The 18,685-nt window shown below is 36.8% G+C and overlaps 1 protein-coding gene across 1 annotated transcript in view; it reads left to right on the top strand.

Annotated features, from left to right (window-relative positions):
* FBN2 (fibrillin 2) overlaps nt 1-18,685 on the top strand; it is a 270,471-nt gene that overhangs the window by 10,760 nt on the left and 241,026 nt on the right. Inside the window, exons 4-5 of the mRNA XM_025388372.1 lie at nt 194-289; nt 8,970-9,065. Of these exons, the coding sequence (XP_025244157.1) occupies nt 194-289; nt 8,970-9,065 (192 nt within the window). The remainder of the gene's footprint in view (nt 1-193; nt 290-8,969; nt 9,066-18,685) is intronic.

Here is an 18,685-nt window from a genome sequence, read left to right as displayed (position 1 = left end):
GTTATCACAGATATGCCCATGTGTGCACTTATAAAGAAATAATGAATAAAAATATGTTTGGGTCATAATATTTCCTTCTGTAAGATATAATTGTCATTGAATTGGATAATTGAGTTTATAGTTTTATAACCTCTCACATATACTATAATTTTGGTGACTGATTTTTTACATTTTTTGTTATTGCTCTTTGCAGTTCAGCAGTGCAGCGTGAGATGCATGAATGGTGGGACTTGTGCAGATGACCACTGCCAGTGCCAGAAAGGATATATTGGAGCTTATTGTGGACAACGTAAGGGACATTAGAATCAACTTTATTTATTAGAAATCATTTGATTTGCTGGATATTTCATATTAAGTTATAATTTAAGGTCTCATAAATCCTGTGATCTTTTGAGAAAACAATTTTCTGTAGTAAACCTTACCTTGAAACTGAATTTCTAATTTTTATCCTGTAAGAATTTTTCTAATTCTTTTAGAATTTTGTGCTTTAGAGCAGTGATGTTCTTGAATAGTAACCAGTCAACAACTGGTAACTAGTGCTTTAGCAAATGTGACAGTCTCACAGATTTTCTGTGATTTATTTGTTTTCCTTTATCTGGCTCCATAAGACATGTATACTTTCCTGAAAAAAAAAATGAGCAAGTTTTCTCTGATGTATCTCTTTTTTACTTCTTCTTTCCCTCCCCAGTTCCCTCTTTATACCTATGATTTTTTAGAACTTCTCAAAATTAACCACAGGAGAGCCAATCTGATGAATTATCCTTTGTTCAAATATATTTAATACTAAGATACAGGGTGATGAAATGATTTTTGAAATTCAGATGTTATTGCGAAACAGGGAGCTGTAACCCAGCAAAGCTGGTCCCTTCACTGGAGAATGCCCTGTATGAATCAAGAAATAACCTTTTAGCAAGAGTGTAAGGATTGTAGTTTCTGGATTGTGACACATCACTGGGGAACATTTTGGGTAGTATTCTCTAAACTGTGGGACATTTTTGGGAATTCACATATTTTGAAGTAATGACACTTTATATAGACATTAAAGAAGTGTCATTTATGAAACTGAATCACAAATAGTAAGTCCCTCTTTACTTTATTTGCATTTTTACCTGATTTAGACTGTAGGTTCCGTGCTCATCTTCAAGGCTTCTTTAAGGATTGCTGGTCTCTTTTTTAAACATAGAAAAACCAAGTCTTAGGTGTAAAAGAATATCTAGCTTGTTTTCAGTTAACATTATTTTATTTTTGTTGCAATGAAAATTTTTTTTAGATTGTAGTAAAATATACCTAACAACATTTACCATTTTAACCACTTTTAAGTGTATAGTTCAGTGGCATTAAGTCCATTCACAGTGTTGTGTAACCATAGTCACCATCCATCTCCAGAATTCTTTTCATCTTGGAAAACTGAAACTCTGTACCCATTAAACAATAACCCCCATTTCTCTCTCCCCTGCCCCTGGCAACCATCATTTACTTTTTGTCTCTATGAATTTGACTACTTCAGGTATTTCATAGAAGCGTAAGCATGAAGCATTTGTCCTTTGGTGACTGGTTTATTATACTTAGCATAGTGCCCTCAAGGTTCATCCGTGTTTTAGCATGGGTCATTTTAAAGGCAAAATATTATTTCATTATATGAACATACGACATTTTGTTTATCCAGTCATCTTTTGATGGACATTTGAGTTGCTTTCACCTTTTGGCTATTGTGAATAATGCTGAAATATCTGTTTGGGCCCTTGCTTTCAGTTCTTTTGGGTGTATACCCAGAAGCGGAATTACTGGATTACATGATAATTGTATTTTTAATTTTTTGAAATGCTGCCATACTGTTTTCCACAGAAGCTGCACTGTCTTCCATTCCCACTAGCAGTGCACAAGGGCTCCACTGTACATGCTTGCCAACCCTTATTTTCTTTTTTTTCTTTAAATAATAATAATCATGCTAATGAATGTGAAGTTGTATCTCATGGTTGTTGCAGTAATTTCCAAGGTTTTCTTCTAGTTAAGGTGATTATGGTGATTATAGCTTTCTATTTGTAAGTGCTATAAAGTTTTCTTTAGAATAATTTTCTGTAAAATAGGAGTATCCATTTAAAGAAAAAGATTCTGTTAAGGTCAGGGGTAGGCCAACTTGTTTTGTAAAGGTCAGAGAGTATATATTTGATACCTTGCTTTCTCCATTGTAAGTACTCAACTCTGCCATTGTAGTGCACAAGTGACCATAGATAATATGTAAATGAAAGAGCTAGGGTGTGTTTCAGCAAAATTGTATACTTTATAGATGCTGGAATTTGAATTTCATACAATTTTCACTTGTGACCGAGTATTATTTCTTTGATTTTTCAACTACTTAAAAGTGTCAAAATTCCTCTTAGCTCATGGGAAGTACAAAAGTAAGCAGTGGCCCAGATCCAGCCTTTGGGCCATAGCTTTTAGATTGCTTGTGTGGGTGGTTCTCAAGTATGACAAGAGGAGATTGACTGAAGTTTGAGAAATGGAGGGTGAATAGGAGGCAAGAATAGGAGGGGACCAATGCATTAACTTCTGTAGGCTAGGGTTGGCCAGGGGAGACCAAGAAAGAACTGGACAACAGTGGAACAGATAAATGCAGCAGAGTTTCTTGTTCCATGAATGATACTTCTTCCATATTTTCTTTGTACATTCAGGTGTTTCCTACATGTTCTACGACAGTCTTCTGTTTATAACCAGAAAAGAAAGACAGAAGTCTATCACAAACACAGTATTCATAAAAGGATAGATTGATATATATATTTAGGCCTTAGAAAAGTGTTAGGAGATCTGATTGTAACTCTGTTTTGCAAAGTTCCATAACCAATGAAGAGACACATCTATCCTTGTTGAAACACATCCTTTTGCTCTGTAGAGGGAAAAATGAAAATTAGAATCACAGCAGAAAGAGCCTTGCCTTACCTCAACTGATCTTTCAGAGTATTTGCTCAAATCTATTCTGAAATTAGCTGTCTTCAGTCTGAATTTAGCTGCTCTCCGTGCCTTGGGCATACCTGTGTACGTATGTATGAGGGTTGTACAGAACACGCTCTAGTGGGTGTGTCTCTTGTTCTTCACACAGGAATGGGAAGGCAGGGGATAGAAAGGACTTTACTCTTCTAAAATGCTTTGATGTTCTTTCACCTCTGTGTCAGATCATATTTATGTTACCACATTTTCCAGTCAGAGGAAAGGCAACGTAGAAAATCAGCATATACTGAACATTTGTTCTCTAGATTTCTCTTGGGGTGACATCTTCCTTGTCTGATGTTTATCTCAGGGGTAATAGAACATATGGGGGAAGCAAAATATGTAACAAGCATAATTTATTTGTCAGCAATTAAGAAGGTAAAGGTCGGTGAAACCCCATCTCTACTAAAAATAACAACAACAACAAAAATGAGCTGGGCATGGTGGCGGGCGCCTGTAGTCCCAGCTACTTGGGAGGCTGAGGCAGGAGAATGGCGTGAACCCAGGAGGCAGAGCTTGCAGTGAGCCCAGATGGCGCCACTGCACTCCAGCCTGGGCGACAGAGCGATACTCCGTCTCAAAAAAAAAAAAAAAAAAAAAGAAAAGGAGGTAAAGATATGATAACTAATAGATTATCAGCTCAAGGAATGGTGTAAGGAAGATGTTTTCCAAGTCGTCTTATATGGAAAGAGTGTTACAGTACTGAAAGCAAAGAAGCAGATGGAATTTCAATTTATGAATCCAGAAAAGTCTTGGAAATAGGATGCTTGCTAAAATGAACATTATGACACATTTAGACTGCTTAGCTGCTTTCCTGGAAACAGACAGCACTTCTTAGAAAGCATTCTTCCATTTCATCCATTTCATTCAGCAGTGTTGATTGAGTAACTACTGTGAACAGGTAAGATGATACCCTGGCCGCATATTCTGGTAGAAATGACAGTTAATACTAAAAAGGTAAATACCTAATCCACATTTAGGTAGTGAGAAGTTTTAGGAGAAGAACAAAGCAGGGTAAGGGGGAAGAGAGTCTGGGTCAGGATTAGCAGTTGTCTGCTATTTTACATCAGGGATCTCTGAGAAGGTGACATTGAAACACAGACCCGAGTCTGTGCTTTTAAATCCATGGGAAAATTGTTCTGGACAAGGGAAAAGTCAATTTAAAGGACCTGTAGTGGGAACAGACTCCATGTGTTTTGGAAACAGTAAGATCCATGTCCTTGGAGTAAAGTGGGGAAAGGGAAAATGGTAAGAATTGAGTTTGGAGAGGGAGGTGTAGGGCCTTGTAGGCCAAGGAAGAAAATTTGGACTATAGCTTAAATATTATGGGAAGACACTGGAGCATTTTGAGCAGTGGTGTTCTGTGATCTGGTTGACATTAAAAAAAAAAAATCACCCTGTCTGCTGTGTTGAGCCTGGATTATAACAGAGAAAAGGAAAGGGCCATGTAGGAGGCTACCACAGTGGTGCTAGTGAACGATGCTGCAGCTGTAGTCATTGAAGATGTGGTAAGTGGTTGGATTGAGCTTGTATTTTGGAGGTACACTCTGATGGACCAAGTGTGGCGGATTAAAAAACGTAGAAAAAGTAAAGATCAAAAGTGACAAGGAGAGGGTTTTGAACTCCTGGATTAATAGCGATGTCATTTCCAGATATGGGAAAGATTGTATAGGGAGTGGGTTGGGTAAGGAGTGGTGGGGCTGAGGGCAAGAGTTTTGTTCTGGATTCATTAGATTGAGAAATCTGTCAAACTTATAAGTGCAAAGATCTATGAACTCTGATCTTCGGAGAGAGGCTGGACATACAGATACAAATTTGGGAGTGTATAGACTGAATTATTATATAGATAATATTTTAATCGTAGGCCTAGATAAAGATCGTTAGGAAGTTATTGTAGCTAAAGAAGAGAGTTGAAAACAGAGACCCGATTCAGTCCAACATTGTGAGATGGAGAAGAGGAAAAGAAGCCAGCAAAGAAGAGTGAGAAAGAATGGACATGAGGATGGAATGAAAACTGAGAGAGTGTGGTATCCTAGAAAACAAAGGAAGAAGGCAGCACCGATAGTAAAGATTTATAACTTCCTATGTCAGACAATAGGCTTTTGTTTCTTTCCTCTTGTTAACATTTTAACTTGGTTTAGAATGCTATTTTTCTAACACATTTGTGTAGAAATTACAATCATAATTTCAGACTTGACTTATGCCCAAGTGTCTGCATCTCTGCTGAGTTGTAAAGTAGTCTAATAAAAACGTGTGTCTGACATGTTACCTAGCACAAAGTAAGTGCTCAGTAAATATCTGTTGAATAAAAATGTTCTCTAAATATCTGAGCTTCTACACTATGCAACCAACCCACAAGGGGAAAATAGTGTGTTTTCCCCTTCTAAGATTTTGGAGGGCAGCTGAGAAACCAGCTCATATTTCTATCTGCAGTACATCTTTTGCTCTCTTGCCTTTCACGCCATTGTCATGCTAGGTGTAAGCATAGTTTTCTTCCTGAGTGGTCAGCGTTCCTTCTGTGGTGGAAACTTAGGCATTTTCAAATTTTTTTTCTGACTCCAGTTGAAATGTAAGTTGCTGTTTCCATTCTTTTTTGTTACAAAAAATGTTATTTTGTAAAATACCTTTCATCATAATTTATTTGAAAAAAGGAAATTCACCATTTTTAGTTTTTTCTTCTACTTTTATCTGTATTTCCTGCTTCTCTTTTGCTGTTGCTCTTTAATGTAAACTTCGGCTGCTGCAGACATCTGTCTTACAGAACATTTTTGTACAAATGTTCTGTAGTTAAAAGAGAAGGGAATTAAGAATGTAGAATACCTTCAGCGTACAGCCACTGTGCACTTTGTCTCATATGCTATTTTATTTAGTCCTCAAATGTCTGTAGGGGAGGAACTGTTAAGTCTCTTTTTGCAGACCAGGAAGCTAACAATCAGAGAGATGGTGTGGTGAGTGGGTGCTAGGGACAGCAGAGCTCATTACCTGTTCACTGCACCATTCTGCCTTACGAAGTACTTGAAAAAATGCTGTGAAATGTTGACGTGTGAGAGTTTGCTGAGTTTGTGCAGTCTATCAGATACCACAGTAGGTGACAGGGATTCAAAGGCAAACAGATCTGGTCCTTGTCCTGGGGGAACCCATCTCACATGAGAGACAGAAATACAAGCAAATGGTTATATCAGTGGCCCTTGATCTTTTTGTTCATAGGATCCCTTTACATTTTTAAAAATTGTTGAGGTCCTCAAATGTCTTTTGTTTATATGAGTTCCATCAATATTTATGATGTTAGAAATTAAAATTGAGAAATTTAAAATATTTATTGATTCATTAAAAGTAACAAGAAACCCATATTACAAGTTAAGATAAATATTTTTTATAAACAATAACTATAATTTGCAAACCTCCAAAAATCTTTAGTGAAAAGGGAGGCATTGATAATCTAACCTACACAGATTAGATTCGGTTTAATTGGTAATGGGCCAGCTCTTTCCAGGAGAAGCTCAAGGTTCATCCAGCCTTGTTCTACCTGGGAATTGGAAACTCTATTGTGGAAAACCCTGGGAGAAGCCCTTCCTCCATTTACCAGAGGTTGTGTTCTGAGTGTTACAATTAGTGTGTACGGCTCTTCCCCAAAGGCTGGCATTGTGATGAGTGATGAGAGAACACATGTGGGAAAGTGACTGTAATTTAAATTTCCTACAGCTCAATAGCATTTAAAGAAAATTCCACACATTTTAATCGATCATATTACTTTGGACTTAGTATTTTGCAGTGTATGTTTTTAACAATTGATTTTTTAAATCTTTCTTTTTAAAAAATTTAATTGTGTTTTAATTTCTGGGATACATGTGCAGGACATGCAGGTTTGTTGCATAGGTAAACGTGTGCCATGGTAGTTTGTTGCACCTGTCAACCCATCACCTAAGTATTAAGCCCTGCATGCATTAGCTATTTATCCTGAAGCTCTCTCTCCCCCTGCCCTCCCCAGACAGGCCCCAGTGTGTGGTGTTCCTCTCCCAGTGTCCATGTGTTCTCATCGTTCAGCTCCCACTTATAAATGAGAACATGCGATGTTTGGTTTTCTGTTCCTGTGTTAGTTTGCTGAGGATAATGGCTTCCACCTCCATCCATGTCCCTGCAAAGGACATTATCTTGTTCCTTTTTGTGGCTGCATAGTATTCCATGGTGTATATGTGCTACATTTTCTTTATCCAGTGTATCATTGATGGGCATTTGGGTTGATTCCATGTCTTTGCTATTGTGAATAGTGCTGCAATGAACATACACGTGCATGTAGAAATCTTCAAATCCTGACAGTTGTTTCTATGGAATTACTGCACAGAATGCTTTGATAAGTTTTGTTTTTTCCCACCTTCCCATCCATCTTTATTTTTTTCATGCTCCTTGTGGCCTTTTTTCCTTTTCCTTTCTGCTTCGTATTTACTTATATTTCAAGTCTGCCTATATTTCAAGGCAGTGATGAGTGGGAAGTGCTGTATAGGACTCAGCTGGAGACAGGTGAAGAAGCAGAAAGGTGTGGTTCCTAGGGAGCTGTACTCGTGCAGTGACACACAGAATCATGCCTTTAATTGAAGTGTAACTATCAACAAATGCCTCTGAGGCCATTGGCACAGTGACTCTTTAAGGTCAAGATCATCTTTCATTTCCAAGTGCGTTTTGGTCTTCTGACCAGTATTAGCAGAACAGAAATCACTCCATGCATTCTGGAGATGATAGGCAGTCTACCTGGTTCAACATACCTGATAAGGAAATAGCAGCATTACTGTGCTACTAGATATCAGTATACTTACTGAGTTTCCCATTTTTGATACGTACCTCACGTGAAGTCCTTTGCCCCCCACTTCCCTTTAATTTGAATAATTAGTGTCCTTCATCTCCATTTATGGACACAGGTCATAGAATATAATCCTCTAACTCATTTGTGAGGACAAATGTTTCAATAGGGTGGGTAGATTGGGAGACACACTCTCAGTATCAGTATTTTGTCCTGGAGGAGACGTGATTCTTGAATTCAGCTCTCTTCATTATGGATCATGGGAATACTAAGGTTCCAAGGATTCTAGAGAGTGTGATCTTTTAGACTGAGCCGAGCTGCAGTGCAGGGCAGTGCAGCGCGGAGAGGGGAGTGGTTCAAGTTTACTGGCTCCCTCTGGGCTCATGGAACCCTAACTCCTGATCTCCCAGGTCACAAGGCTAAAGGAGCAAAAGAGAGTGTGTGTTGCGTGTTTGTCAGCATGACTTTGAAAACATTTGGATTGTGAGTTAATTTTATATGAAAGAACATATTATGCTTACACAGTTTTTTTTCCCCTTTCTTTTATTCTATGACCTGCACATAGTCTACACATTGGTTACTTCTTTTGGCATTTTATAGCTAACATTGATGGCATTTTCCCCCCTTTTCTTGGTTTTGCCCTTCCAGCTTTACCTTTTTTCCCCGCTTTGCTTCCTTTTCTTCTCTGAATTTTGCTTTTTCCCTTTATTGCCATATCATTTTTATTTTTTCTCATTACATTTTCTCCTCCTGCTCCTTTTCTGTGCTACCGCAATCAGCCTCTTTCTTCCTTCATTTCCCCGTATTTTATTCATTTATTACCAGTGAAAATATAGATTATAGGGTTAGTAGATGGAAATTGAGGGTTGAGTAGTTACATTCTCACTAACTGAGCATGAGAGCCAGTGAATATGATTCTGATTAAAAAAAAAAAAACACCTTTTACCAAACACTTGCTTAACAGTGTGATTTACATGACGTGTGTAAGCTTTTGTCTGAATATACTTAAATATATTTACTTAAATTTAAGATGTGAACTTTAACCTGTGTAATTTACACAAATTGCAGTTTAATTTAATGTAATTTACTGTAATTTAACATAAGATCCTTTATGGGCAGCATCACTGTACTACTGTATTGTGCTTGGAGACTGGCTGTATAATGAGCTTCTTGCTGTTTTTGTATGCAGCTGTCTGTGAAAATGGGTGTCAGAATGGTGGACGCTGTATCGGACCCAACCGCTGTGCTTGTGTTTATGGATTCACTGGTCCACAGTGTGAAAGAGGTAAGAAGAGAAATGAGAACCCCACTTTCTGAAGAAGTCTATTTTATTGTAAAAATGTGCAATTTTTTGTTATTCAATGAAGATTCTGCTAACGAAATCATATTTTTACTCTTCTTTGATTATGTCTCTAAGTTGAATAGTAAGATTTTGAGACATAACTAATAGTGGCAGAAGCATCTCAACTTTTTCCACCAGTGAACTCAGTTTGGGCAACCAACTCTGGGGCTATGGCTCTGGGGTAATTTTGAGTGAGTGACTGATGGCAAATTCTACTAATGTGCTTAATTCAAATTAGGAGGCATTGTTCAAAGAACTGCTTCTGTTAAAAATGAAATAGTGTCAGGATATCCCTGACTGCAAACCCCACAAAATCTGACATAAATTGTCCTAAGCAATAAGGAAATGTATAGCATTTCACAACAAAAAGTCCCAAGCTAGTGGGCCTCAGGTAGGATGTGATAAAGGCTTTTACCCTGTTACTCTGTTTCTCTTGACCCCGCCCTCCTTTATGTTTCACTTTTTATCCTACCATGAAGTTCTTTGTGCTTGTAAGATGGCTGTCGCAGTCACTCAGGAAACATGTTTCCTTTTCACCTCTTGAGACAGAAAATATCACCTCCAACTGTGGACCAGCAATAGCCTCCAGAGATACTTTGTATGCTGCATGGCTTAAGCTTGAGTTTTAAAACGGTTCATGGCAAAGTGGGTGGCGGTGGTGGTAATATGTTTGACGTAGACTTATCAGGACCTGTCCTTGCAGCAGGAGATGATTTAAGCTTCCCCAGCTTCACATGGAAGGGATGATTGGGTATCTGAAGCCAATAGAGCTTCCTTTGGGTAAGAGAAAAGGAGTGGAGGGATGGATGCTGGGTAGGCATCCCACATTGTCCAACTTATTCATGTAAATGGTCGGTCAAGCCAATGTGAAACCAATTTACTTTGATTTGAATAGCACTTAAACTCATGACCTATAGACTGCTGAAAATCTCTGGCATTGATCCCTCATTATGGATCATGGGAATATTTATGTTTCAAGGGTTCTAGAGAGTGTGATCTCTTAGGTTGAGCTGAGTTGCAGTGCAGGGCAGTGCAGTGGCGTGAGGGGAGTGGCTCGAGTTTGCTGGCTCCCTCTAGGCCTGCGGAAGCCTGACTCCTGGTCTCCCAGGTCACAAGTACCAAGGAGCAAAAGAGTGTGTGTGCTGTGTGTAAGCTACCTAAAATAATGTCCTGATGGTGAACAGCTTCATGACATATCAAAGAAGTTAAACTTTATAAAATGTGAGAAGTAACTAGCACTGATCCATAACAGTACAAACAAGCTTGAGCTTTAAAGTAATATTACATAATCATTCATTGTTATTTACGTCCTCAGTGCATTTTTCCAGAGCTTGTTGTGGCATCAAGTTGTACAGAACTTTCTTTATTGTGAAACTAGAATATATGAAATTATGTCAATGAAATATTACAGATAAGTAGGGGTCAAGGTTTATATATGTATAGAGGCTTTGAGTTGTGAAAGAAGCCTTATATTTAAAAAATTATACTCATTACCCTGACAAAACTTCATCTTGCTTTTCAAGTTTAATCTTGAGAAGAAACTGAGAAATTACAATTATATGGTGAAGTTTGAAAAGTAAAATATTTTTTCACATACATTTGGATGTATATATACATCAAGGTATTTTTGTTATTTTTAATGTAATTGAGATTTCTTGGAACTGAAGTACATTCCACAAATGACAGAGTTTAATGTTACACTTAGGATGAATTTAAATGTCTTTACCAGATGCTTTTATTTGGGAAAGAAAAACTAATTATGAAATGTTAGCATAAAAAGATAAATTATTCAGAATGGAATAACATATATTTCTTAGATAACGCTAAGTTTATTTGAACATCATATAATGTTGAATAAATTTAAAATTTCAAACGTTAATTGGTAGAGATGATCTTCATTTTTCTGGGAGTCTTGTAAACTTTGTAGCTCTTTCATCCTGAAGCAGATTTCAAAATCAAGTTGTAATTGGCAAAGAAATTGGGTGAGTAGTTTCAACTCAGAGGCTTCCAGGAATTGCGTCATTATTCTTCAACAGTTATTCATTCATTAGATTTGTTAGTCCTCATTAATTTCTGAGAATTCAATAAAGACTTCCATATATTTTACATGTACAGTAGCATGTTTTCAGAAAAAAATATAAGATTAATTAGCTAATGGATTACCCTTAGGGATATTTTTTAAATGTTGGTTTGTTTCTTAAAAGTCTTATTACTTGCTACCCTTCAGATGGAAGTTCTAAAGCTTCGTTTCTTCTAAAGGAGTTAGCAAGTTCCACTCTTAGATAGCAACCATGAACTTTAGTATTTTAAAAAGATGTTTTACATTGATTTATGCATGTATAATAACCCGTTCTACTGAAAATGAAGTTCATAATTTTTTTCAAGAAACATTGTGTCTGTGTAGACGCAAAAAGAGTAACTCACTTATGTTGAAGTTAGTGAGTAAGCTCATGTGCCCTGTTAACGTTTGAAGTTTACATATATATTTTAAAATTACTGAATTTCAAAATATATATTCTTTGTTCTCTTAAAAAAAAGACCCTTGTAAAATCAGAGATATTTGTTCCTCCTTAATGTAGAACACACAATTTCCCTTTAAATTGGCCTCCTGGGATCAGTCATATGATAAAACGTGGCTGCTTTTCCAGCTATCTGGGCTTTTGGCAGACTGGTATCTAGACCCAGAGACTGACTAGTAACCAATGGCTGGCATGATTATGGTATTTAACTTGAGTCTGGGTGCTGGGTAACCTGAACTACTTTGGAGTTCTCTTTTCACACTTGCTAATATGTACAATGACCTTTTATACTTAGCATAAAAAAAAAACCACAAAACAGTTCTTGTGACAACAGGCTAATTGTAAAATGCAGGCAGCTCATTTGTGGCTGTGGCATATGAAGGTACTGAATTCTTTATGTATCTCTTTCCAAACAAATGTAATTTGAAAAAAAGATAAATATCTCACTTAATATACGCTTGAGATTAAACAGAAACGGAGTCAGCATTCGATGTTGAGACTCGATGGGTTTTTTTCCCTAATACTTAAAATGTACCTTATGTTTTATCAGTAGAAACTTGGAGGGGTTGGGTAGACAAGAAATACATTACCTAAGGAATTTCTGAACCAAATAGATGATTACTTGATCACAAATGTGGCCTGTCTAGAGTCCTCCTTTCAACTTTTTTGACTTAAAGGATTGTTGAAATCTTCTTTTGTAATGGAATTTTCCTTGAGGTTTATATAAGGCCCATCTGTTAGAAGTATATCCTAGACCCTTTTAAGTTATACATAAATTACTACTACAAATGGTTTTTATCATGTAAACATGACTTCCTTAAAATAGTATGCAAATTGTGTAAAATTTCAAATAATCTGGTGCTTACTAACATTTCCTTTAAAGTGTACATTTTTTAGTACAACTTAAAGGAAACAAGGACTAGAAAATTACTTTTTAATTATTGACACTTTAAAGAAAAATGACTTTTGTTAATCTGCATCTTCCATAAAAAAAAAAAAAGGTGAGATCAAGTTGCAAATGTTAGAGTTCAAAAAATCTAAACTTTCAAGCCTTTATGTAAAATGAACATAGATTGATTTCCATTTAGGTTACCTTTTATGAAATCATCCAGTTATAGAAACTAATGCGTGAACCCAGGTCTAAAAGCGTGCTGAGAAGGAGTCACTCCATCTCTGCCTGAATATCTCTGGTCAGGGGCTCTCACTCACTCACCCCATCACAGAACAGTCCTGCTCATCAGAGTCCTGCTTGCTGGAACTCTGCATTATTCTGCTGCTGTCCAACAAGGACATTTAGCAGATGTGTAAGATCCCATATAGTCTAATTTAGTGGGAAGATGATGATGACAACTTCTCTAAAAGGAGTCAACCACAACCTGCCACTCAGGTGTCCATGCTGGCAACTTGGCGTCTAATTATAAACTCTTCAATTATTGTATACATTTTTATTTACTCACCCACACTTCAGGAAGTAAAGTAACTGTAATAGCCACTAAATCTACTTAGACCTTACCCAAATCCTCCAAGAGTAGTTGTAAACATGGACAAATTTCGGTTTTCCTTAATTCTGGGAATACTGTAGACCCAGACTCAAGTTCGTTTAGAAATAACTGATATACTTGTTAACCCAAAGGACTTGGAATGTATTATAAAGCATGCAGGGTGATTGTACAGCTTATGAACATTCAAGTAACATAGCAAATTAGTAGTATGACCAGGAATACAGGGAATATGGTGAAGAGAACAAGCTGGTATTACATAGAATTCTGTACACAGTGAATTTGATACTTTCAAGAAATGGATAAAGAATGTTTTTAAGAAAATACGTTCCATTGTAGTTTTCTGTTTTAAAATGTAATGCATGTTTATTATAAAATAATTTAGAAATAAAACAAGATGAAAGATGAGAATCAAATTATTCATAACGCCTACATTTAAGATTAATTACCATTAACATCTTGGAGACTGTAACTTGAGTCATTTTTCTACTGCACATGCATGTAGTGTTTACAAAAAATGGAATCTTTCCTTTCTTACTAGAATTTGCTCTTCTGTAACGTGAAATATCCTTATATCTTGCTTCTCCTTTTGTGTTACTAAATCTGCTACAGATTGTTATAGTTGTACTGCATGTTGTAATAACACAAAAGGAAAAGCAAGATATAAGAGTAAGATATAAGTTCTTTGGAGTGTTTACTTCCATTTACCTTTTTAACCACAGATTAGAATATTCCAGAGTGTAACTAAACTAATTTTTAAAATAAATATTTAATACTTATTCATCCAATATTTGTTGAGTACTCTTAAAGTATTAGGCTAAGTACTTGAAACTTGAATTATAAGAAAAACCAATATATACTTCTTATTAATGAGAAACAAATTATTGAAAAACTAGTCATCTACTTTACACATGAGGATGCAATAAGACACAGTAAATACCACAATAGGAGTAGGAACAAGAAGTAGGAGAGCTCAAAAATGCTCCCTAATGCAGGACAAGTTACAAAAGTCTTTCTTTCAGTCAAATGAATGTAGAATGGAAAAACATAGCTTACTACAGTGGGAAAAACAGTATCAGACTAATTCCTGTGATATATCATGATTAAATCTTATACTAACATTATTTAAACTCCATAATTCATGACCAATTACCTCAATTACTAAGCTGATATTTATTTTGCAGAAATAAAATGTCTCTCTTTTTCTTGCACTCTGAAAATTTAGTAGAATGAAAATTACAATAAGCAGAGAGAGAATGTTACCAACTACAGATGTCAGACTCACATGCACCCTCAGGCACACACACACACACACATATTTCTGCACTTGTGAGGCCGTTAAGAAGAGCACTTTATAACCTTGCACTCTCTAAGCTAAACTTAGCCTTAAATGGGCATCAGAGAAATACCAAAAGATCTGTGGGAACTTAACTTTTTGGCACTGGCTCAGATGGTACCCTTATCTTGAATGCCATTAAGAACAGAAGGGAAAGAAAATTAGAGAAGAAAAAGCAGACAGTGGGAAGTGGAAGAAAAAGAGGGGAAGAAGAAAATGAAGATAAGAAAAGAGAGATGTAATGCTAGACGAGAAGTGGAGACGCTTGGTGTTGTATGAAGGAAGGACTTAAATCTGGGAGAAAAATCAATTCACTGATTGATCTATCTGGGAGAGGCCAGGCTTTCACTTCTTAATCCTCGATTTAAGCCTTTGCTGTTTAGATCTGTAAAATAAGATTGAACTTTTGGCAGCCCAGTAGATCCTGATACTTTATTCTCTTTTGAACAAAAGCAATGTGTATTTCATTTATTCCAGCTCTTTCTTTGATTTTGGTTTACCTAGAGGCAGGGAAACCTGCAATATAAAATACAAAGGCTAGAATATTTTATTTTTATCTCCATAAATATTTTTTCTGTTTTCCTGTTTCAACATCAGATTAAAAGACATTAGAGGTTAATTGGTGTAGAAACAAGGCGAAACTACCAGACACACACAAATTAAATGTAATCAGATGTGATTATATAGAATTTACTCAAAGGTAATTAAATCAGATGTGCATGTATATGGGGGAAGTGATGTAACAAATACCGTATATTTCAGAAGTTACAAATTCTTAAATAACACCTGTCTCCAGCGGTTTCAAATAAACAGTTGTGGACCCATAATCACCTCACAGATTCATTGGAAAGATTAAAAGCAATAATGTGTTAAACACCTGACACACAATAGGCAGTGTGCCTGACACATGGTAAGCTTCCACTAAGTGTTACTTGTATTTTTAGAACGCAGGCTGTAGTCGAAATCAAATCTTAATATTAAAACCTGTGTAACTTTAGAAATGTGATTGCCCTCTCTGATGCCTGTTTGTACATATATAATGCACATCTATTATGTTAACTTTGAATCATTTTTGTGAAGATTGAATGATATAATGCCTGGCATCCAATGAATGAAATAAATAATGGTCATCAGTGCTAATATCTTTTTAAGACGATTCCCCCGTTATCAAAATGATAGATGTGGTGGCTGGTTATTAGAAATAGAATATTCGAAAATGGACTCTCAAGGGGGAGAAAAAAGAATGTTGTGACCTACTTAAGTCGTACAAATAAGGCTTAATGATGTTTTTATTGACAGTGGAAAGACTTGGAATACAGTGGATACTTTAAGAGAAGTTCACAATCCTGAGATGAGATTTAAATGAGAATTGAAGTGCCGTGGCCTGTGTCCAGCACCAAGTTAACTGCTCAATAAATGATCAGCTATGATTTAAAAAGTAAAGCCGAGATCTGATATGCTTTTTTTTTTTTTTGAGATGGAGTCCCGCTTTGTTGCCCAGGCTGGAGTGCAGTGGCGTGATCTTGGCTCATTGCAACTTCCACCTCCTGGGTTCAAGCGATTCTCCTGTCTCAGCCTCCTGAGTAGCTGGGATTACAGGCTTGCACCACTACACCTCGCTAATTTTTTTGTTATTTTAGAAGAGATGGGGTTTTGCCATGTTGGCCAGGCCGGTCTCAAACTCCTGACCTCAGGTGATCCACCCGCCCTGGCCTCCAAAAGTGCTGGGATTACAGACGTGAGCCACCGCGCCTGGCCTGTTATGCTCTCTTAGATAACATAGTCCTGTTGGGAGAGAGAGAGACTATTTCAGGATCTCTGGGACATCAGTTGTGAACAGCATAAGTTTCACTATATTACCTTTTGTGGGATTTTTGGTAACATTATAGATTGACTGGAAAATATTGTATATCATTATCGCGACCTTGCTTTTTATGCAGTTGAATTAGACCCTACTTGTTTTGACATGTTATTATTATAAATATCAGTGTTCTTATTAGCAGTTACTCATTACTTAACTGGTCTTTTGAAAATGTCTTAGTTTGCCCTTTTCCTCTACACAAGTTATTATTCTAAGCATTTTACAATGTAACTTACATATATGTAGAGTTTACTTAAGCCAAGTACTTGTAATCTATAGATTTGCATATTGCTGAATCTGAACGAAGAAGTAGGTCAGAGTTTTTCAAACAGTACAGAGATCAGTTCATCTGTGATGCTTTCCTTGACCACCCTACCTTCCTACCCCCATCTTATTTAGCTGGCAAAAATAAGGCAGTCTGTCCTTTTACCTGCCGTATATCCATTCCTCTAGAATAGCTCTCTTCATTGCGTTGCGACTGTGTATTTGCTTGGCTGCGGGCCTCTTAAGAGCAGAGATACTTATCTAAAATTGCCTTTGTGTTTCTTATACTCCACACAGTGCAGCATAATGGAAGACACATCATACATGTGACTGCATAAGCATGGGGGATTCCAAGTAGAAGAAATAGGATACAAATAAGTATAGAGATAATAAAGGTCCTTGAATGTTCACAGAGACTTAAGGAAAAATAGACACGGACCTTAATTTACAAAGTCTGAAATGCTGGAGTCTAGAGGCTGCCTTCTGTACCCTCAAGTAGACCCTGAGTAGAGGAGCTATGAATGACTTGTATACTTGAAAGCAGTTCTCCACAAACGTCATTCTGGAGTGGCAAACAGAAAAGAATGAAGGGTAGAATCTCTTAGGGGAACTCACTGCATGTCTGCTAGATTAAATTTATATAATATTTCACTGAGATTATGCTTTATGTGTACAAAAATTAGATTTTTAATATAAATTGGAAATTGTATAATTTGGAGGGAAGATAACATTTATTGGACTTTTACTATGATAACTACTTTAAAGGAATTAATATTTTTAACAACCCAAAATATTTTTTAGCATAACACTATGAATAAAAAAATGGAGGCCTAAAGAAGTGATGCAATTTTCTCATGTTCACTCAGCTAATAAGGGAAGAAAGTAGGATTGGCACACTGGTGGTATAACCTCAGAACCCATATGCTTATCCTCAACTTTGATTCTAGTGAAACAGGACATTGCAAAAGTAATGTATTTCCACTCTTTAGAACTATATTGTGTCAGTTCAGTATGAGTACTGATAACAAGGTACATGATGCCATTGAATTAAAGGGATGGCTTGCCGTTTAGGGATTATTGTCTTATCTAGTCTAGGCAATACACACACATATATGTATATTTCAGACTATGACTCTGAATTCATAGGCTCAGAACTTCTTTATGTATATAACCTAAAATGTTCAAAACTCATAAAGCTTAAAACAAAATTCAGACTTCTGTGTTTAGCCAAGATAGACTAACAGGAATAAATTAGCCTTACTGCCTGAAAAGAACAAAATACAGAACACAACATATGAAAATGTGGTTTTCATGATATTGGACACTAAGCAACAAAAAACAGTGACGCGTGAGAGAAGAGAAGCAACAATGTGAACCGTTTTGACTTCCCCAGCTTGCTGCCTGAAAGGGTTTTTCCAGGCTGTGCTACGACCTGGAAATTTGCCCCACCTGTGGCCCACGGCTCATGCAGCCCAGGAGAGCTTTGAATGCAGCCCAACACAAATTCGTAAACTTTCTTAAGCCATTATGAGTTTTTTTTTTTTGTTTTTTTTTTTTGTTTTCTCTTTTTGGTCATCAGCTATCGTCAGTGTATTTTATGTGTGGTCCAAGGCAATTCTTCTTCCAGTGTGGCCCAGGGAAACCAACTTCTGTGCTATGGAGTGAGAAAATCCAGGCACAGCCTAGCAGACTTCCTAAGTTCTGGGGAGATCAAGATGGCTAGAGTTCTCAGGGCAGAATCCTGGAGAGGAAACAGGTATATAGAGAGAACTTTGGACATCGACAGAGGCTGTCTCTCAAGTTTTCAGCAGAATACTGACAATCACATTCATGTGAGGAATCTATCTGAGACTAGAGAAGGAACTGCTTGAAAGGAGTGAAAGGAACAATACTCAGAGTGCACATAAGCCTGGAAATACTGCCTTCCTCTCTAACCAGATTAGAGGGTCACGTAATTGGTGGGGCATTGGTTAGAGTACTCAGAAAGGTGTTGCTTCAATAGTGGAGAACAATTAACTGTAGACTAAATGCTCCTCTGGCTGTGGAGAATACATTTTAAAAGCAACAACTAAAAGGATTAAACA

This window comes from Theropithecus gelada, chromosome 6, assembly GCF_003255815.1.
Source record: "Theropithecus gelada isolate Dixy chromosome 6, Tgel_1.0, whole genome shotgun sequence".
Lineage (NCBI taxonomy): Eukaryota > Metazoa > Chordata > Mammalia > Primates > Cercopithecidae > Theropithecus > Theropithecus gelada.
Note: the sequence above shows the minus strand (reverse complement) of the source record. Positions and strands in the feature narration are given on the sequence as shown.